The sequence below is a fragment of the Pezoporus wallicus genome, unplaced genomic scaffold, assembly GCF_028554395.1.
Source record: "Pezoporus wallicus isolate ANWC-B61680 ecotype Strahan unplaced genomic scaffold, APGP_CSIRO_Pwel_v1 contig_2, whole genome shotgun sequence".
Lineage (NCBI taxonomy): Eukaryota > Metazoa > Chordata > Aves > Psittaciformes > Psittacidae > Pezoporus > Pezoporus wallicus.
Window position 1 is genome coordinate 544,420 of NW_026639478.1, and position 22,511 is coordinate 566,930.

Sequence of the window (22,511 nt, forward strand, 5' to 3'; positions counted from 1 at the left end):
TTTTTATTTCTGCACAAATACACTGTCATCCACCTCATATTTTAAATGAACAAAGCACAGCATTCACCAAAGTAATGACTTCACACATACAAGGCAACCATCGGAAACACCTAGTACTTGCACTCTGCGACCACTGACGGGATGTCATTAAGGAGATGCTTGTCCCTAGTCTAGGGAATGGTAGGACACCGTTCCATAGGGACAGGAGAAGAACAGCACTCACTTTTCTGAGCAGCTGCTGTGCTTATGGGCACAAACACAGCTAAGGGGAACCACAAGAAGCGCGTGAACACCACAAAAGGGACTGGTGGAGCATGGAGGTCCTCCATGCAGATCCCACTCTCCAGCTCCCCTCCTCACACAGCAGCACAGACACACTTCTACAAGGAGCAGCAGGCAAATCTCACAAGGGAAACACAACCACGAGCACAACCCTGGCTACGGGTTCATTTTCAGCCCGAGACACAAAGCCAGTTCGGATTTCTGAATTTTGCCATCTTTGTTCACGTCGCAGTGGTTGAGCAGGATCTGGCGGAACTTGTCCAGGTCCACCCCGCTAATGCTGGGCTGCAGGCAAAAGATAAAGACAGTGCTGAGAGAGAAAACGGCTCTGGATTCCCTCAGCTCTGTAAAGCAGCAAGCTGTGCAGCAGCTGGAAAATCCACCTGAGGAAGGGTAACCAAATGGCCTGACCCTACATCAGCTCATACACAGTGGGGAGGCAAACAGAGCATGAGGAAAGGGCACCCTGCAAAAACAGAAGGGGTATGGGACTGTGAGTAACTGTATGGAGGTGCAACATGATTTTTGTGTCTATTAGTCAAGGCCATCAGTATCCTATCCATATCAAACAAAAGTCTGCAGAAAGGTGCGCAATACAAATCACTGCACTTTTCTACCTGTGCTTTCATTTGGTTTCCTCTCTCAAACCTGCTACATGAGGAGTGATGTGGCATTTCTGTCAGCAGGCTACTATTTTACAGGCTAGTCAGCAACTTAAAAATACCTTTAGTGGATCATATGAATGCTAAAGACACACATTACAAGCTACACTGTCTCTTTATGTTCCTAATGCTGTACTGCTTTCTCTGGTTCTACACACTGGATACGGTATTCTTGACTACAGATAGACCTCAAGTAATTTTCAGGTGTAGCCCTGTGATGAACTAATGAACCATGAGGTCATTCTGGTGAGGGCTACGTCCACAGTGAAGAAAGAACTTCTGATGACTGATCCATGTCAACACAATTTGCGACGCTAACATATACCATCTTGCCTAATTCGGAGTATGAGCTAGAATGGATCTTCCTTAAATAGCGCTGCAGAGTGAAGTTGTATTAATTTGTCAGGCAGAATTTCTGTGATATGATTAAATGCTCCACAGTGTATATGCTGAGACTGACATCCATTTCTGCTGATGATTAAATTTGACTCTATGGTCTTACTAGCCCCTCTATTTACTTAACTTTTCCCAAACATGCACCCTCCTCTCAGAAACAGGATATTAACGAACAGAAAGAGCCATGAAGCTACCTGGACCAGTTCCATCATGTCTTTGACAAACCCATCCACTTCTGGACCTTCTAGTGCTCCTGTTTTACTCTGAAAGATGAAATAAACTCAAAACATTCCAATGAGTCAAAACCACTACAATGTTTACTGGTCAGTAGGTTCACATGGTCACCACACTGAGGGAGTTGTTAACTGTCAGAGTGGCACTGAATTACTGATTTCTGACAGCAGTTTGCTGGTTATGTCTGTCCTGGGCCAGACTCCCTAAATAACCCATGGATCAGTACAGGAAGGGGTTTTCATTTCAAGGTGGTGGTGATGCAGGTCCCAAACTGCCAGAGACTGCAAATGCTAAAGACATGACCTCCTCTACGTCTCTTGAGTCGTTTGAAGTGAAATGCTGCTAATGCAGCAGCACTGGCTGCGGTGATGAAGAAAGTCAGAATGGGTCCTTTGCCACCAGGTATGGTAGCATCGCTTCCCTCTGCCCCCACCTTACATCCAGCGCTGGACCCCTCTGGCCCATGGTCTCAGGCACAGCTGCACCTCCTGAATGATCCCCACAGCACCGAGCAGGAGGAGTAAGTCTGAGTATGCTAAATCTGTGTGATTTAAAGACTGCAATGGAATTGCTTCTGGGACTCACAACGTCATAGTGTGCAAAGATCTTCTCAAAATCTCTCCTCCTCTCTTCCGTGCTGCAAGCCTGCATGAGAAGGGGACAAGCAGATGAAAAGTACATTTAAAAAAGAATCAAGTTTGGGCCCAGGTTATCTCAGCTGAGAGAAATGGGATTGATACATTGTCCTGCTGAACCCAGGACAATGCATCACCAAGTAGCACTACTTACATCCATTTTAAATTGAAGAAGGAAATTTTCCTGGAGAGCCAGAATCCTGAATGGAGAGATTTAAATTATGATCTTTCCACTTTATTATCTGCACACAAACTTCTGGGTCATAAAGCAAAGGGGTTTTAGATTATGGGCTTTTCAAAAAGAAAATTGCCTGTAGGGTTATTTACAGAGGGCTGTTATGGGAACATATGCCCCCCTCCCTGGCTGATGGGGAATGGTGGGTGCCCTTTGTCTCACTACAAATGAGTTTCTTAGCACCATTGCTTCTCCCAAACCATTTCCGGTGGTCCTGCACAATGGAGGTTGACAGCTTTGGAAGCAAAAGCTACCAGACAATCATTCCTTGTAACTGGACTGCTGTGCTGCATTAAAGGAAAGAGTAATTTATCACTCTCTTTTGGAGGGAGAATTGGTGGTTGTAAAAGACAAAGTACTACTGGCCTGTGCACTGGGACTGGCCAAATTCCTCTCCTTTCCCCTCCCAAAGACCCTTAGAGAACTGATAAAAACCTTTTCTCTCTGGCTGCTCTGCTAACCCTGAGGTTTTTAGAGCCTATGACACTGGGCATGCTGAGCAGTGCCTGCACACAGGAGGGTTGGGGCTGGGGTGTGAGAAATGTGCTCAGACCGGAGGGGAGCCTCAACTGGCCTGGGGTAAGGCACCAGCAGGGAACTGCAATGAACAGGAAAATGCAACAGCAACCCCCTTTAAATATTCTCTATTCTCCTTCTTTCTCTTAATGTATTCAGTGGCCAAAGGGAACTGCTATATGCACTGCAGTTATTTGTGCTGGCTTGCATCATGATCCCAAGCAGAAAGAAACAGTGGCAAACCAGTACCTCTTTCCTCTCATCTCCCAACCTGGTGTTCTAAGACTGTACTTGCATGTTTGAAGTTTTGTGCAGTCACTGCACATAAATTTACAGACAGAGGCATACTCTCTATCTGCATGCAGTGAAAATCATATAAAGAAACCTCTAAGGATAGAAAAGAGACTGTGGTCCATGACTGAGTCCCCAGCCTCATTCACAAGTGTCTTCACATTGTTTTTCCAAAAACATTGGCAAAATGCTTTGTGGTGGCACTTTTATTCCTCAAACAAGAAAGAAAAGTCCTTTGCAACCTCTGCTGCGCACAATGATGTGAAATGCACACATCCATGGCCCTGCTGAAGGGATTGCCATCCTTTTTTGAAGAAGCAGTGCCACTGGCTGCTTTGTCACCTCCCAAGGAGCATTGGAGAGGTAGCACAGATCATGCCAGAGCATGTCGATAATGCACAAGCAGGTCCTGGCACTGCTCACTGTCACAGGCTCTGGGTTCTCAGATTACTGCGATGGGGACCATATGTTAGAGACCTGTGATACCTACATCAGAGTCCCTGAGTTAACTTGAAAGGAGGTAGGGCTCTAATGCATGTGCCCAGTGGGAGATCGTCACCTTGCCTGGATCTGCCACTGAGAGCTGAAAAACCCCATCAATATTACTCAAGCACACCTTGCCAGGTCATTCAGATCCAGTCGTCCATCTTTGTTTTTGTCAAAGATTTTCATCTAAAAATCAAGAAAACAGAGATGAAATAGGGAAGCCATGAGGAGAACACACATAAAAAGAGCAGTCAGTACATATTTTACTCTATCCTGTGCCCTCTCTTTGCTTGCTTGGGGTGCTTGCCGAAGCCCCTGGCAGGATGTCCTCTGCTAGCACCAAGTGCAAGGGTGGCACGATTTTCTGAGCTGGTGGTTTTCAAATCCGTCTATTTCTGAACCCCTCACAATATTCCAGCAGTGGCACAGACCCCATTAAACACACTTGGCTGCAGAGACAATATTTTCCTTATTGGAACCGTAACGAAAGGTAACATCCCCAAGAAACAAATAAAATTTATTTCATTTGCACCCTATCTTTGACCTTAACATTAACATCAACATAGTGGTTGACTGTGTCTATTTACAGCTAACCAGCTCCCCTCTCTGACCTCCTTCACTCAGCTCTGCTGCTGCAATACCAAGACAGAATCTTTGTGATTTCAAATTGTTTGGCCTTTTTTTCCGCAACAAGTATCCTGAATAAATTTTTCAGACATATGCCATATTTTGATTGTCCATGCCAGTCAACAGAGAAAAAATAAATGCCTGTCTGGAAGACGTAAGCCAAGCTAATTCTTGTCCTGTGACTTCCACATGAAAGATGGAAAACATGTAGGGAAGATGGACCAGTGTTTACTGAATTAGTTCAGGTACCACAGCTAATAAGATAGACCTAATCCTATTATCTAGAAAACTCGAACTCATGCATACCCACTGCATGGCAATCTTGGGCTGTGTTACTTGGGAAAAGCCTTAGAAAATTTATTGGGAAATCTTGGGAAGCTTATGAATTAAACTTCCAGTTTTCAAGCATGTGTTTGATCTGATCTGCCAATTGTGTACATACTACACAACAAACAACAGAGGGTACCTACCCAGTGTTATGAAGCATACATCAAGGGAGAAGCAGATATTTGAAATCATTATGAGATTGGTTTAGTTTACGCTTTTTACCTTTACACACCATCTTGATACGTTAAACTGTGTGGATTTTCAGTTTACACTCCTGAAAGTTGTATTTATGCTGCCAGGCTGATATGAAACATCCCAATGTGGTTAAGGATAAGGTCTGGCATGTTTAAATAGCACTGTATTTCAGTAAAAGCTTTGTTGCATCTAGTAGTATGCTTTATAAAATGATGCATTTATTTTACTGTCAAGCTGCCCCATGTTTTAAAGCATTTGCACAAATTAATTCACTGACATTTTAATAGCAGTGCACCAGGGAAGTCTTAGCTCTATTTACTCGAATGCAGTCCATGCATTCAGAGGCAGACAGAGCATAAAAGTAAGAGCTGGGTTTGCAAAACAAGAGTTGTTACATCTCATGTTTTTAAGTGCAAAATCAAAACTGCCATTGGCTTTGAATACAGCAAAGGAAATATCTCTGCTTTCCCAGTCCAGTGTTATCAAGAAGGCCACTGAAACACCACAATATGACAGACACATGTGCTTTGAAGAGCAATATAAGATTATAAATGTGAAATATTTTCCATGACAGAGATAAGGAAAGAAGTAAACAACCTAAATAAATAGTTCAGTGATCAGTGGGCTCACTAAAGCCTGCTTTTAAACCTTCTCTGGTTCTGGTTGTCTGTGTGCAATAAAGTGCTTTATCTCCCAAGTGGAACACAGAAAGAATTGCCTCTTGCCTGACCTCCTATTCTCACAAATACATACACTGAGGGCACCTATACCCGAGAGCAGTAACTAAAACTGGCTAGTGAGTTCCAAAGTTATTAAAGGAGCATAAAGACAGGAATGTGTTCGAGCCGTAAGACTGCCTGTGTCTTCTTTCCTTAGGGAAGGAAGGGGAGGGGGAAACAAAGGCTTTTGCAGAGCAACAGGAGGGCCCTGTTGCCCTCAGATCAAAATGCTCGGTGCTCTTCCTGACCAGATTGCCTGTGTAATCTAGAGAAGTCATTTAGTGCAGGATTTCTGAGAGTGTTTTGGTTCCTAAAAGACCAAGGCGTTATCTGCTGAGGCTTTCAAAAGCCTGCAGGCTCCTGAGTTCTGTTGCTTTTGATCTTCAAAAATAAAGTTTAAGCTTAAATGGGATTTTCTGCTTCCCCTGGCTTATGCCACAGGAAGTGTGGTGCGAAACTAGAGGTGACAGCATCATCGTGATCGAGTCTAGAAGGCAAAAGGGAGGCAGATTTCCCTCAGCTGTGTTCATCAGCTGTGCGGGTCCTCTCTTTATCCCACACAGCAAAGCAACAAGAGGAATCATACCCACCCAGAGCCAGTAGGAAGCTCTTTGGAAATGGGGTGGCTCCTATAGTGGTGGCCGGGGGTAGGAGATGTGATGGTTGCAGTGCAGTGCATCACTGCAGATGCAGTCTTTTGGAGGTCACAGCATCCTTACGGAGCCACCTGGGAGGGAGGCCAGCATGAACCATTGCCGGGAGAAGGGATGTATAAAGACCTCCTCCAGGCAGCCAGTCTTCTAGGCTATAACCCACTCCTACTATATTTCTAGAGCTTTGGGAGGTTTGCTCAGTGTGTTAATAAGCATAACAAACTCTTTTTAGGCTTTTTTCAATACAATAAATATTTGCCTTTCCATTACTGCACCATTACTTTGGTGATCATAAGAGACTCCATTAACACAGATAAGCTGGCTTGGCCCATAAGGCATTAAGGGGCTAAATGACCTGTGATTTCTGTGCTGTGACTTGTTTCCTACATAAACACACTGGCATTGGCACTGAGCACAGACAAACAGACAGGCTTTCACAGCTAAAGAAATGGCCACACTGAGCCTCTATCATTGTCCTCACAGACAGGACAGACAGCAGCCTCAAAAGCACCAGAAATCCCTGCAACGTTCAGTAAAGATAACTCACCATGCATACTCATGGGCACAGACCAGCTTCAGGGAGAAGTCATCCTGTTCCCCTCTGCACTGAGAAGATGAGAAGCCCCCAGCTTGTCAGCTGGAGGCTGGCATGATTGGGGTACATAGTTCAGAAACTTTGCAGATGAGCACAGCAAAACCCTGGTGTCGTTGCAGCTGGGAGGATTTCTATATTGACTTCTCTGGGGTTCATATTTCATCCTCTGCCATCTCCTTCTGCAAGCTCTCAAATGCTGCAGTTCATGACCCTTGCTTGTTGAGTTATTATCACTGCACTTACATTATTGCCTCTCTAGAATTTATCTTGCGATGAGCAAAGATGGTATGCTGCCTTGGGAGGGTTTATCCTTTACATTTTCCTCAAACAAAAAAATGCTGAAACTAAAGGACTTTTTCATGCTCAGTCTGACATTATCAACATAAGGCAATGCAAAAAGTGAATGTCAGTGTTGCATGTGTGACTGCTTCAGCAGTATATATATAACTTAATTTGCTGAAGTTTGCCTCAGTAATGAGCTTGCCCTGAATGTGGCTTGTAGACACTAGAATTACTAACTAGAAGTAGCACGCTGCTATTTGCGAAGCTATGGACTATCAGTGCTTCTATGGAAAAGGTAGCAACATACGCCAAGATGCAACAGCTGAGAGAGAATTTTGTTCTTAAATAGGAAAAAGGATGAATATTTCATTTCATCAGAAATTATGTCTTAAATCTTGTTCATATTCCAGCCTTTACAATATCTGGTACGTTTACAAGTACACAGCTGTATGCATGCACACGCATGGAAGCTGTCACTCATAAAAAAATATTGTCAAATGCATGTGTAAGCTGGGTATTCATGGGCTGAAACTTCACCAGGACCCAGAAGCCTAATCATACCTTGATTCTGGGGACTGAAAGGTGGCGGTAAGGGATTGGGAAAGGCTGGTAGTACTGCTGTGATCCTCTACAGCCTCCTTCTCATCATGAAGCAATAAGGGGGTAAATTTTAATTTCTCCAACTTGTTCTTTCAGAAAGGCAGACTACTCCCACCATGCTCTTAAACCCTTCCATTCTCAGCTATGCTTGTCCTGTCTCCTGGAACAGGACCCGCAGGATCACTTCTCATGGACTGGAGAGTCTCAGAGCAATAGAAGGCTTTGCCTCAGCCTCCAAGTACCTGCTCCATGCTGACAACTATTGGTTTGCACCCATGGGATGGCAACAAACCTACTGTTTTCAAGGATACAGAGCTACACATGACTGTGTATCTTCTCATGCAAGCAGGTGCCGATAAATAAACATCAATACACACTTAATGACTATTAATACAAACATACATATATGCAGGTACGACAACTAACTAGAACTATGCCTGCAAAGGGGTTTCCTCAGCACAGGGCTGCTACTTTAAAACCCCCATGGAGAGTCCTGAGAATTAAAATGTTTTTATTTTCTGGCTTTCCCCAGTGGCTTTAGTGCTCTTTAAGATTTGATTTAGCAGACTCCTGGAGCTTGTGCAATGCCAATGCATTCACTACCTGTTTTCTTTCCAGGGGTTCATTACTTGTTCATCAAATCGCTGATCTCTATTAGTGCTCTCTAGAGGATTTCAAGTTCACAAGGAAACAGAATAGCATCCTAAGAAATGGCTTCGAAGCAACCCGATAAAGTGATATTTCTTTCTGGAGACAACAAATCTCTTCCAAAAGAAACACTTTCTCCCTCTTTCCAGCTTTTTTTTTTTTTAATGTGGTTTAAGGTCATTCATAGAAACATAAGTGACAAGTATTTAGCATAGCCTGGTTAATATGATATCTGCTCACACCTCTCACAAGCTAAAGCAGCAAATACTCAGCACAGAATCACAAACTGCCTTTTTTCTTTCTTTATCTTTTTTTTTCCTTCATGCCTGGGTGAGCTTCTTTAAAATCACAGTTTCTGTCTTTTCCCCTTTATCCCTGTCCCCAGAAGGCTGTACGGTCCACTCAGGGTATCAGTAGCTTCTTAGGATGTGTGCAGTTGGCTGTGAATGCACAGAAAAGAGGGCAGAGATCTATAAAATCCTGTGGAGACAGATGGGCTTACAGCTCCTTGGGGCACAGCTTATTTCAAGTAATGTTATTACAGTGGCACTTGAAAGCCCTGAGTTGGAGAGATAGGCCACCATGAGAGACCCTGTAGCCGTGTACAGCAGAAACAGATGCTTGTCCCAAAGACCTTTTGCTCTAAACAGATAAAAGAGTGAGAGCAAAGTAATAGGGGAAAGAAATATTTCCATTCTGCAGTAAATTAATGGGTGCAGCTGGTTACTAAAGATACATCAGGAAGTCTGTGAAAGCCTCAAGAGTGAAATGTAAGGGCCACTGTCCCTCTGTTTTCTCAGACAGTACTGATGGTGGCAGAGTTCCATCACAGTTCTGCACTTTGGCAGCTCCCAACTCCACATGGAAAGCAGAGAGAAAGCAAAGAGCTTTCATTGCCCTGGACCTTGACATCATACCTTTGCTCTTGGCTCCTTGAGTCACTTCTGCCTTTTTAATCCAGCACTGCAAACGTAAGACTGAATCTTTCCTTCCTTCTTTGTAATTTTGCCCTCCTACTTCAGGTAAGTTCCATGCTATCACTTTGTACAGTTTATCTATCTGCTACTATGCAGATAGGGTCCATGGGGATACTTTGCCGTGATGTACAGAATTCATATCCTCTCTTTTACTACAGGATATCACAGGGTAAGATTGCACGTGTTGTAATGTCATACCCTGCCTTAGCTCTTGGGATCAGGTGTGTTGGTAAATATCCTTGATCTTCAGTTTATAGCAAGAAATTGCAAGGGGAAAAAAGTCATCTGCCATATCCTCATTTTCTAGTAACCATTAACATCCCTGATGCTTTTGACATTGAAGCTTTGCAGTGTTTTGTCCTCATGAGCCAAATCTGCATTTTGGATCACAGATTTCCCCAGATAAACAACACATCCCTTTTTCCAGATCAAAACTTATCCTGTGACACAGAGACCAAACTGCCTCTCCAAAGACACAAAGCCAACGTATAAAAACCCATGTGATAAGAAAGCAGGCCTCCTGGCTGTCAGCCCTGGGCTGCACTGACATCTAGCTGCATTGAAGCAGCGAAAATGGCAAATCTTTCTTGGGAAATTATGGAAAAGGGAAAAGAGCTGGAGGAAATGAACCTCCCGATGTCTACAGGCTTGAGATTGCCTATTCCCCAGCACCTGATCATAAATAAGCCACTGGGGATGGAAACCTGAATGAAGCAGCATAAAAGCTGTTTGCTACCTGCGAACAGTACCAGAAAGGTTTTTGCTCTACCTGTAGCTTCTGGCACCTATTGTTTCCAAGCCCTGCCAGTTGGGAAGGAATTTCTGTTGCCTGCATTCCTCTCCCTTCATTATACTACAAATATGAAAAAAATCCACAATCTTCAATAGTGTTATGGACCCTTTGCTCTAAAGGATCACATTTCAGGCACAGATGCATCGTGCACTCATAACTCAGCATCGCAAAATATGCTGGCAGCTCCTTTTTTGCTTGCATACCAAGCTGGTTTTCAGGCACAAGCACAGATTTTGTGCCAGGAATCATGACAGTCCCATCTGAAGCTCATTTAGAAAATTGCAATGGTAGATGTCTGCTAGTGGAACTCAAATGATACCCTTGCGAGTGACATAAGAAATGAGCTTTTTGCTTTCCTTTCCTTTTCTTGTTTTTAGATGGTTAGATGTGACAAGTTGCTCTGAAATCCAGGTGACTGATGCTAAACTTACACCAAATATTATGTTGCTGATTGCAGTATAAAAGCTATATTGTGATAAGGCAGGGAAAGAATTGAAGCTTCCAACATCCCAGTCTTTCAGGGAAGCAGCAGGGAGCCCTCAAGGCTTGCTGGGCTTCACAGAGCAGAAGAGACAGATACGTGCGTGTCTTGGGAGCAAAATGATTTGCTAGGAGGAAGGGAGGAAGGGAAGGAACTGCAAACCTGGCTGGAGCTGAACACACGATGAAGAAGGATGCACCTCACCTCTTTTTTGAAGGGGCATAGAGCCCTGTTTGCTTTAGCATAAAGTCAAGCTGTTTTCTCATAGAAAACAGTTCAACTCACAGCAAAAATACCTGAAATGCTCTTCACAGCTGACGTCTGGTGCAGTGCAAAGAAACAGCAGCAGCATGTGCAAAGTTCCCAGAGAGATCTCTTGGACAAGATACACCTCTTAAGACGGCATTTACAGCCCTACAGATACTGACTCTGAAGGAGATTTTTAGGCAGTACTATAATCTAAGCAATATTAACACCATCTTCTCTTACCATGGTATCAGTATATTCTTCCAGCTTCACTTCAGTTACCACCTTGTCATGCTGCAAAAAGAGATCTCGCAGGAAATCCTGTAGGAAGGAAAGAGTAAATTTGGAGTAAATTCAAGAAAAACCAGTAAGAAATTAAATCCAAATTCAGCAGGGTTACATGAATCTGTTTCACATTCCTGACTAGTTCTGGTGTATTCAGTTTCACATAAAGTTCACTTCTTTTTTAATTGAAACCTAAATAAATACATTAGAAAATAACCAGATTTCCCCAGAGCAGGCACACTGGAAGGAGTCATAATTAACTCACAAAATAAGGAGAAGATAATGTAAGCCCTGCAATGTTTGCTAACTGATCTCAAACCAAAATATCTGTCATTCAGCAAAAACTGAAGCATCCTTTTAGCTCCTTGTTAGGGCACAAGCTGGAACCACACTCTGAGATGTCAGCGCTGGGTCTGTAGCCCAGGGATGGACTCCTGTGCCCAGCTGGCTCAAAGCATTTGAGTTGAACAGGCTTCAGCCTCAATAGCATGAGCTTTAAAAAGAAATCAGTGCTCAGGAAATCTGCAGGCTCAGGAAGAGACTGAAGAAATCCCATTAATAAAACACAACAGCTTTGGCTCTGTTTAGCTGGGAGAGGCATATGCGAAAAGCCAAGGTGAGTGCTGCCTCACCTGGGGTGCTTGGGGGTCTGCGAGACAAATGGGGTCATGTGATGAGGCAAGGAGAAAGCAGGACAGCAAGGGAAACAGCAGAGCATACTCCATCCCAGCAGGGTCCCTGAAGCCACACTAGAAGGCTGGAGGATCCCCAGTCCTTAAACTTGCCATGAACAACCTCAAAAAGCTATTTGTCAACCACACAAAAAGGCAGCAAATTGGCAAAGCCATTGTAAAGGCTCCCACTGACATCAGTGAGCTGCAGATCAAGCCCAAAGAGACTTATTAGAATAACTTACTTTGAGCTCACCAGCTGAGATAAATCCACTGCTGTCAGCATCGTAACTGCGCCAGATCTGAATGGGGATAGATTGATATGACCACATAAATATTGCAGTTAATCATCTGCTTGGGTGATAGATTGTAAAGATTCAGATCAGGGCTTCCCTAATGAGCAAGCTGCGCATTATCCAATACTTAATTAATTGTAGATGACATAAAATAAACTTTTCACACAATAGCTTTTATTCTCACTTGGATGCTGCACATGTGACATGCTGCTATCACATATTTAATGCAGACACACTGTCTATAAAAGGAAGAAAAGACTAAGAAACTGCTCTGCATTTTTTACCTAATTTGTACATGCAGTTTCTTTTATGGCTCTGAGTAAAAGCCGAGGTCATACAGAACTGGCCATTGATCTGCAGAAGCCCTCTTTTTGATGTGAAATGAAAGTAACTGCAAGTAGTCTTGGAAAAAAAATTGGTGCTGGGATGCTTAGGAGCAGAGACATTGGGCAAGGCTAAGGAAAACTGATGGGATTTTGCTCCTCAATTGACCCATGTTAAGGAGATTTCCACTCTACACCCTACCAGGCTAATGCTTCAGGATAAAATGGCACTTAAGACATGCCTGGTGTGCCTTCTTGGTGTATGCTGTGCTGCAGGAAAGGCAGCTTTGGCTGTAGCTCCCAACAGGGCTGAATTCACCACTGGGTTTGCATTACCATAAAGTTTTGTCTCTGGCAGCATTACTGATAGGTGGCTGAGACTGTTTGCAAAGTTTAATGAGCTCTTTGGGTGCCCTCTGTCCACTCTGAGCTACCACATCTCTATTTTGCTGGTATAAATAACCTTCTCTACATGAACAGGTCAGAATACATCTTGCTTCCACAGTACCCATGTATTTCCAATGTTATGTACTACAGAGACTGGTAGCATACACATTGAAGAAGCTGTTGGTGCTGCAAGGGGAAGAGGCAATGTGGATATACAGACCCGCATGAATTCCACACTGTTGTCCAAGGGAGTTTCCCGTCGGAAAAGCAGCAGAAAGTTCTCATCATCCGGCAAGATTATCTTTGCAAGCTTGGGGAAAAAAAAACCAAACCAAAACCAAAATGTAACCAACAACAAAACATATAACCCCCCCCAAACCAAACCCGAACTGTGAAAGTAAAGAAAAGAGAAAAACTTGGGTTGCTGCTCACCCAGTATGAAAAATATATACTGGGCATATTGTTGCCTTGGAAATAAAACCCCATACCAAGAGGCTACTGTAGTACTCCACAACTCACGTCCTCCCCACTCAGGCTCTATCTTCCATGTCTTCTATAGGCCCATTTCATAGATCCATAGAATGGTCCGGGTTGGAAGGGACCTTTAAAGTTCAGATATTCCAATTCCCCTGCAATGGGCAGGGACCTCCTCAACTAGATCAGGCTGCTTGAAGCCCCATCCAACCAGACCTTGAATGCATCTACCACCTCTCCAGGCAACCTGCTCCAGTGTTTCACCACCCCCCTTGTAAAAAATTTCTTCCTTTCATCTAGTCTGAATCTACTCTCCTTTAATTTAAAATGACTGCTCCATGTCCTATCCCGACAGGCCCTTTCTGTCCTAATTCTCCAACCTTCTATAAACGAAATCCTGGGCTGGGGCTCAGGAGAGATACCTCTTGGATTTGCAAACGTCCATCTGCAGTGACATCATAGGCAGACATAAATTGCTCCTTCATCCTTTGAACTTTTTCTTCTGTGATGGTATTCTGCCATGGGGAAACAACAAGCACATGAAAATTGCTGAGGGCATTAGAAGAGTCTCCTGGAGGAAATCTCGCCTCACTGGTAACCATCAGGATCATTGTATCCTTACCTCCTTCCTAAAAGCCCACAAACACTTCACCACAGATTAACTTTTGGTAACAAGTCTTATGCAAAGCTCTGTAGCAACTAAGCTTCAGTTGGAAGACCAGTGTTTGGAGACCCCAAAATATTTCAGTGACACCTGCTTCCTTATCCAACTGTTCCCACTGTATCACTGGGGTTTGATTTTCCTTGAGTGTGTGTTACAGTGGTTTCCATGCAACTCATTTTCAACTCATGCTTTTCAGGAAGTTGTCCTTATGCTTGAGCTACATCCCTTAGTTCATTACATCATCAGCCCCAAAAGGTGTCAGTGGGGCTTATTATTGCCTGTCAACCGGTTCAAGACCTGGCATGAAACCCTGTCAGTGTTTCTAGGTTAATAGCATGAAATTTCAAGCAATTCACATTCCCTTTACATCAACCCCATAATCAATTTATACATAGTGAGGAGTTTTCAGGACTTGTCAGGCTGTACGTTTTGACAGGCATCTCTGTGACAGGTGATGATTTCTTTCTCTTAGCAGTAACCATTAGAGTATCTGGCCTGACTAGGCTACACAAAGCACAATTTCCCTACCCTGGGGAAAGGTTTCTGGTCAGACAAGCTTTGTGGCTGGGCTGGGAAGCTCACCTACTCAATCTTGTCCAAGCAGTTAATGAAGTCTAACATTACCCTCCTCACCTGTATTGAGCAGGTCCTGGCTCCTCTTCCAGCCCTATGGGAGGTGGCCCTCTCTGGGACAGTAGATACACTAGGTTGTCACAGAAAATGAGATATCTTAGGCTTAGGTTCCTTTAAGCTGAGGTGCACATTTGCACCCACTTTGTCACTACCTCTCCCCATGTGTTTAGATGTGACTGGTACTTCCCAAAAGCTGTAATTTGCTGCTAGCAATAACAGAAAAAAAAGATAGCTATAAGTAGATGGGTAGGCAGATAGCATGAGTGATCACCTATGATATAATTTGATTTGCCTTCACCCCATTTCAGAGCAGACTCAGAGCATATGAACACTTATTTGCACAAAGTCATTATAGGTTTATAGAAAAGCTTTACTGTCAGTGCAGAGGATCATGCACTGAATTCAGGGGAAAAAGAGTTACTTGGTTTTGATTTATCAATGTCAAGTCAAAACAACCAGAGAGAGTTCTGCTTAGAACAAGTGAAGCTCTTCAATCTCTTCACTATCTACGGCACCACAGGACTAGGATGGGTCAGACGATGGAAAGTTTGGGAATCTGGGAGTGGGAATAGGAGGCTAGAGGTACCTATATGGGTCTTTGTAGGGCAGGTGGGTTGCAGCTCCTGGGACACATGCTTGGGGTACAATGCTAAGGGCTGGAAGCTCCTAGTTAGGGGATTAAACACCCAGCAGTGATCCCACAGGGATGTGCTCGAGATGGCAATCCCCTTCCTGAAGCCTGCCATTGGTCATGAGCAGGTCCCAGGGCACAGCTGCAGGATACTCCATCCCCATAGTGGTGTTCAGCAAGCCCTGCAGGCCATATGGCTGGGAGCCACAGTGGACAGAGCTTACCACTGAACATGCACATACACTTTTCTTTCCCCTTAGCATTATAACTGGCCATCAGGCTATTTAAATTGCCTTCTGATGGCACCCTGATGCTTCGAGATAGCTCCCAGGAGTTAGGCAAGCCTACCAGTTGCTGACTTCAATAGGCTTGCAAAGTACTCTGAAATTATACTCCTCCGTGCCCAGTTGGATAAGTTATTTCTGAAACCATAATCATAGCTGGTATGTGAAAGGTGTGCTGTGGAGTTCAGACTAGTCACTTGTTAAGAAAGCTTATTGCTCAGCTTCTTGTCAGCCATTAACCACCACCTCATTGAGCGTTCTGTGGCAGGAACATTGTTATCTACACAAAAATAGGACTGCCTCCTTTTTTATTATTTATTTTTAAGTGATTTAAACTATAGATTACATCAATTAAATACCGGAAATAGTGACAATATTTACATAGCTCCAGCAGCTTTTAGTCCAAGGGGTTACAACACAGTGGATTTTTTAAGTTGGACGATCTCTCTCTGTCCATAAATATAAAAACTTATAAAACAGAAGTGGTAATGGATCTACTAAAAGGCATCCTTTACTCTCAATGGATAAAAGATATTGCACAAACTGGCTTTCCCAAGATGCTTGCTCAAGGCAAAAATATTTGTAGAGTATGAAGTTTTACACTGAGAATGATACACTTTGGTTTATGACCATTAGGTTTCAAAGATGACCTTTATGTTTACCAAAAATCCCAATCCTAGAGGATAAATGAATAAATAAATGAATCAAGTAAGCCATACCACTTCCACTGGGGGATACAGGGGTGCCCTCACTGCCTTGGCCACCTTGGGCTGAGGTTGATGTGGGGAGGCCAAGGTAGTAGCTTGGCAGCTTACTGATCAAGATGCCTGATTTTTCATTCTCCACCTTTGGGCATCTACAAGTATTTCCTTGCCTCCCAGATGAGGGCAAGTCCTGTGATAAAGGGAGAAAGATCAGGATGAGGAGAGCAAGAAGGGGAGACCTCCAGGCAGGCGAACGCAGGGACATAATGGTATTTACATGGGCACACAGGTGCTGCACTGAGTGCTGTGGCCACCGGTTTCCCCAGGAAGTTTGTTTTTCCTTCCTTCCCTTTAATTATTAACTCACCATTCAACTACAGATTGCAACGAGCAGGAAAGCCTAGAAACCAAACACATTCTGCTTTCAAAAGTCTCATTTAATTCCTGCTGGTCAGGACAGGTTTACCATAAATTGATTTTTTTTTTTCTTTCTTGACATGATTTTCGGAAGCAAGCCACTATATTGATAATGGTATAAAAAGCAAGAAGAAACTAAATGTAAGTGACTATTATAGCCGTTTCTTTATCTGAAAATGCTGGATTGGTTACATGTTTCTGCTAATGTTTCAGCCAAATTTGATAGAAGAGCAAAGCGTCCCAGAGATATCAAGTTCGTACAAGATCTATGAAAATAAATTACATCTGCCAAGAAACCTAGTTGGAAAACAAACTCAACAACTATCACCATGCCAAAAGCCACACAGTTCAGAAAGGATGCCAGAAAATACCAGATGAGACATCATTAATGTACACTTTGACGTTAAAAGAACTACTTCTTTTTTGGCCAAAGATTTCTTCTTTAAATCCTGTAGCTAAAAGAAATGAATCACATGAATGACTTCACTTCATCCATGCAGTTGTACATTGGATTGCCTGTATTAATGTGGGATTTCACCATGCAGCTCCTGAGACGTCTCATTTGGGCCAACCTTGCTTACTTAACTGCAGTGCTATCGCTTGAGAATTTGGGCCTGTATTTTAGTTAGGATTTACTGTAATCCTGCATGCTACAATAGATGAGTGCTTATCCTGTCATCTCACGCTGCGTTTTTTGCTCTCATCAGCACATATGTGGGAAATATTTTTTCACATAGAAGACACCACCATACAACAAAAGCTATTACAGTCTTCCCTGTGCCAGCACGGTTTTGTGGTTAGGCTTTGGACAGGTTCTTTGTTCTGTCCTTTCCATTAGGCTGGAAGTCTTTTGACATGCCTTTGGGCACTCAAAGCATATCATGTCTGTCTTTTCCCATGGGCACGTTGAGTTTGCATTTAGAGATACTTCCAGGCACTTGCAGCGCCCTACCTTAATGTTCAGGAACAGGAATAATAAAGCTATGGTAAGGCTAATCAATGCTGTCAAAAGCCACACCTAAAGAAATAACTACTGTGTCAGAATCAAAGAATGGTTTAGGCTGGGAGGGACCTTAAGGATCATCTAGTTACTGGCCAGGGACAGCTTCCACTGGATCAGGTTGCTCCAAGCCCCATCCAACCTGGCCTTGAACACTGCCAGGGATGGGGGAGCCGCAGCTTCTCTGGGCAACCTGTGCCAGGGCCTCACCACCCTCACAGTAAAGAACTTCTTCCTAATGTCTAAATAATCAGGATTGATTCAAGGTTTAGATTTCTGAATTAGTCTGGAGAAGGATGAAAGATGAATGTTTCCTGTTAGAAGTCTCGTTGCTGTTAACCTAATGGTCACCAGAGACCTGGTCTATCATCCTGGGTCTCTTGGATTGGTAATATATAGGGGAAGTCTGCTTTGGATGGCTTTGAGGCTGGCTGGTATTTTGGCCGTTGAACTTTGAATGATTAGGTGCTGCATTCGTGATCATACTAAGTTAAACACATAAATTAGACAGACAATGCACTGTGTGAGTCAAAGATGAAGTACAAGAGCAACTGGAGGCTGCTTATCTTTGGAAGTAAAAAGCAAAGACAAATCCTTTATGACTGTTTCTTCCAGTCCTAACTACCTACATGGTTTGGGCAGGGGGATTGGAACAAGGCTAATACCTGTCTTGCCTGATCAAATTTACACATCAAAAATATTTACATGTGGTTTCTCACACACTTACAGTTAGGTGAGGGCAACCAACTTTTATCTGAGACTCTTCTGTCTAATTGTAGTATAATTGAAGCAAAGTGAAACGCCTGTCTGTGAAAGCCCAGAGAGCATAATGGCAATGAGCCTTCTGCATCTGCCCAGACATCACTGGGTTTATGGAGATTTTCAGTAATCCAAACCCCAAATTTGTAGCCATTCATCTATAAAAAGCTTCTTGTCTAATCATTATGAGAATATACATAAAACGGCATTGAAACTATAGCAAAGAGCAAGCAAAGAAGATCCTAAATGATCTCTATACAGAAAGAAAGATGTACAGCAATGTAAGAGAGAAAGGCAGAGGCTGTAGTTTCTGTTCCAACAAAATTAACTCCTTCAGTGGTGAAAGAAATTCCCTTTTTTTTCCCCACTGAATTATCTCCTTAGTATAAAAACTAGAAAATGCATGATAGCCAAAATGTACGATGAGAAGTTTTATGAGCGAGCAGACAAGTGCACAGGCCGCTCACAGCAGCCACGAAGCAGCAGTTGGAAGCTGGAAGTTCGAATGCTTAGAGAGAAGTCATAGGAGTAATAACAACAGCAGATGGGTAACGCCAGCGTTCAAAAAGCTCTGCTAGCGTGTGGCTGCATTATCCTCTATTCTGCCCCATATCCCCCAAACAAATCAAACTGCAGAAGCCCCTCCAGCTGATGGAGAATTTATATAAACTTCAGTGTCATAAAACACTGAAGTCTTACGGATACGTAACGCACACCTGGAAATCAAAGGCATTTTCTTAGGAACAAACCAGAACAGAACAGGACAGAATAGAACTGATCAGACTATTTTGTTTGCAAGAGACCTACACCTAACCACTTCAGCATGTTGTGAAGGGCATTTTCCAAATGCTAGAGGAGGAGAAACAGGAAGCAGCATCTGGGATGTAGATCAGTTTAATGTAGGCCTACCTTTGTTGCAAAGTTCACACCCCCTCCCCCCTAAATCTTGATGGTTCAGCAAAAGATGATGAGTTAGCCTCCCTTGCTGGATGATATTTCAAGCTTTCTTCCTTGCTGGGCGCCGTCAGGAAGAGCTGTGCCTCTCAGCTTCCCAACAGGCTCCCTTTGGCATTGTTTTCCCAGCTGCTCTCATCCCCCTGGCATTTAATGTCAGCTGGGGATGCTGCAGGGAAGAAAAACAGAGCTGAAGGACTACAGTGGTCATTAAGAAAAATAACAGCTTAGAGAGTGCAGGCTGAAAAAATATAATTATGAAGCCATTCGCTATTCAATTCAAGTGAGACAACTTTAAGTGCTGATAACATTATTTATCACTTGCATGGCACTTCAGGCACGGTCACTAATTAATCCCTGTGACACATCTGGAAGTTATGCCAGTGTGTCACTGTCTCCTCCTTTTACTGTGCAAGGAAACAGAGACATTAAGAGCCAAAGGAAGAAGTAAAGGTCAAAAGGAGCACTGAAGCACAGAGACGCTCAGTGCCATCTCACTGCTTGCATCAAGGACACTTCTTTTCTGTAAGGTGGTGAACACCCGTGCAAAGGGGATCCTTTTCCTCTCCTACTATAACCACAACCCGTACAACATAAATCATGCGAAAAAGGCAAAAATGGCTCAATGCTGTTAGACAACATTGTAGGTCTCTTGCCTATTCATTCTCTTTAACAGGGAGAGAGGGAGATAGTTCTTTCTTTAGTCAATTTGTGTTAAGCTTTTTCTTTTAATGGCAAAACCTAGGCAGCGGAAGCAAAGGATATGCAAGCCACATGAGGGTGCTGGTTTAAGCTGGAGTCAGCTGAGCAGTGACTTTTGGCAATCAATGAAACTGTTCCCGATTTCTTGAAGCAGAACAGTTCATCACTAACACACCCTTACTTTGTGCTGAATGTAATAGAGTTCATGTTGATATCAGCAAGACCACAAAAACTGCTGGGGCCCACTGGGTTTGCAACCTACCCGGTGTGATGCTGTTTCCAAAAGCTCACATGAGGGATGTGCAAAGGCAGTGATGGGCTACAGTGGAGCTGGAAGTTTCCTCTTGACCTCTCATCATTACGAACCTGCCTGCAGTGCGAGATCCCTGGTTAAACTTCACTTTAGCTAACACTGGAGAGCCCCACTCAGAGGTCATTACTTCAATGACCCACTACAGTGTTGAGCTCTGTGGCCTCATTTTAAGCCTCTCCTTCAACAGCTCACATTTGCTGTCACTGGGATCATTTAAACATGCCCTGTGCTGGTGTTTCAATACCCCAAGAGTGGCAGCTCCCCATTTCATCTTTTGTTCCTGGGTAAACCATCATGAGCTTTTCAATTTCTCTTCAAATTGGTTTTTCAGCTTTTCAATTTCTCTTCAAATCAGTTTTTCTGTGTCCTTAATGATTCTTATCGCTTATCGGTGAATTTTTTGTGATTTGCTTTAAAGTCTTTTCACGTGCCTATCTGCTCATCTAATCTTCCATTCTCTAGAAAAAAACATTTCTACAGAAACTGACAGTATTTCTATCCAAATTTACTTGCGAATTAAACAAAAACATGCTTGAAAAACTATTCACGGCTGCTATCTTTTTATTATAGCCCCAAAGATCCAAGAATCCTAATTGACTTGTAAGCATAATTCCGATTTTACACTTGATACTCATTAATTTATGCCTTTTAAGAGCTACCTTTTCCCTTCTCGTTAATTACTTTTTGCTTAAAGGTATTGTTTCATCTCTGTTTCTTTTTTTTGGCACAGCATCCCCTTCCATTTGGAAGTTTCTTATTCCTTATTCATTCTTATTCACTTCCTAGTTGGGTACACACTGTGTAGCGAGAATATTAAGCCTGCTATCAGAATATATTCTTTACATACTTATGAAAAGCTGGCCTGAGTGCCAGGATTTCTCCTTCACCAATGGTGACAGTCAAAGGCAATGTATGACCTAGAGCTGGGGAAACCAGCTCCTGTAAATTGTTGTGCAGCTTCTGATAGAACAGTGATTTTAAGAGTGAGGGAGGGGAAGAAAGGAAAGGAAACCATGGGAGAAACCCAGAAACACTTGAGAGCGAGGTCTTGACATTACGAGCAGCAGAATTTACTCCTGTTTGGCTTCTAGCCATTTGCAGCATTACAGATGCACATCTTCTTCCTAAGTACCGTTAAAAATTAATGGCAGCACAGTTGTTAAAGATTGACCTTGTAAAGAAACATATCATATTAACAAAACTAACCAGCACCTGCTCGAGTAAATCACCACTGTTGTCCTCTCATTGCCCTGCCAGACAATTTGCCAGTGCTTTTCCACTTGTTTCTATTCAAGTGCAATAAATTACTTTCTCTCCATCCTTCCAACCATCCCCTTCAGCAGTTGCTGACAGCAGGCTTACCCAGGCAGCAACCCTGGGACTGAGAACAATGGATCAGCTTCTCAGGTGATTGCACTCATGGTTACACCTTGTTGCCGAGAGAAAAGCTCTTTACCTTGGGGGCTGCTGTGGAAGCTAGGGAACAACAAGTATGAATCATCTCTCAGTTTAACGACCTTTTTGCTTGGACTTGACGCACAATTACCACGGCACAGTACTTACTTCTGGTCCCACTTTCTCCAGGAGATGATGGAAAAAGTTGTCCAGCTCCTTCCCTTCTATGTAACCATTGTCTAAATAAAAGTCAAACATATTAATGGTCAGGTGGCACTGCCTGAGGTCTGGGATCATGTTGTGGGCTGCCTGCAGAAAGGTCAGCCTCCTGCTGCTCGTGGGGGGGTCCTGCTCCATTTGATCAGCTCCCATCTATTGGACATTGGGCACAGTGTTTCCAAGCTTCCCGGGGAGTTTCCTTACAGGAAACCTTTCAGGGAAAGGTAAACGTCACAAGCTGTGCGCACACGAGGGAACAGCTAAAGAAACAGGGAGGTGACGAACAGGCAAAAACTTGGGAGTGGGGAGATTTTCAGCCCTGCTACTGGGCATGAGGAGGAAGAGGGAGACGGGGTTCACGTGTCTCACCCTAGCACCCGCATGCAGCCACCCCGGCGTGGGCCCCCCCTTCCTCTCCCCGCCAGCCCCACTTGCCGTCGGCGTCGAAGCGCCGCCAGGCTCCGAGGAAGACGGCGGCGTCGAGGCTCCCCGCCGCGCCGCTCTCCATGGTGCTGATGCT

General features: G+C 43.6%; 1 protein-coding gene across 1 annotated transcript; it reads right to left on the reverse strand.

Moving 5' to 3' along the window:
* Positions 1–303: 303 nt before the first annotated feature.
* On the reverse strand, positions 304–22,511 carry SCGN (secretagogin, EF-hand calcium binding protein). The gene is made up of 11 exons (XM_057414774.1): positions 22,427–22,511; positions 21,941–22,011; positions 13,739–13,831; positions 13,063–13,152; positions 12,082–12,138; positions 11,124–11,201; positions 3,868–3,923; positions 2,364–2,409; positions 2,160–2,219; positions 1,535–1,603; positions 304–567 (listed from the first exon to the last, which is right to left on the reverse strand). Exons 1-11 carry the CDS (start codon positions 22,497–22,499, stop codon positions 439–441), a joined length of 822 nt encoding a protein of 273 aa, XP_057270757.1. The 5' UTR covers positions 22,500–22,511; the 3' UTR covers positions 304–438.

Coding starts and splice junctions, on each gene's coding strand:
- SCGN (XM_057414774.1), bottom strand. CDS start 22,499: ATGGAGAGCGGCGCGGCGGGGAGCCTCGACGCCGCCGTCTTCCTCGGA. Junction 13,832..21,940: donor TGGAGAAAGTGGGACCAGAA/GTAAGTACTGTG, acceptor TCCCCATGGCAG/AATACCATCACAGAAGAAAA. Junction 12,139..13,062: donor ACAGTGTGGAATTCATGCGG/GTCTGTATATCC, acceptor ATCCCCATTCAG/ATCTGGCGCAGTTACGATGC.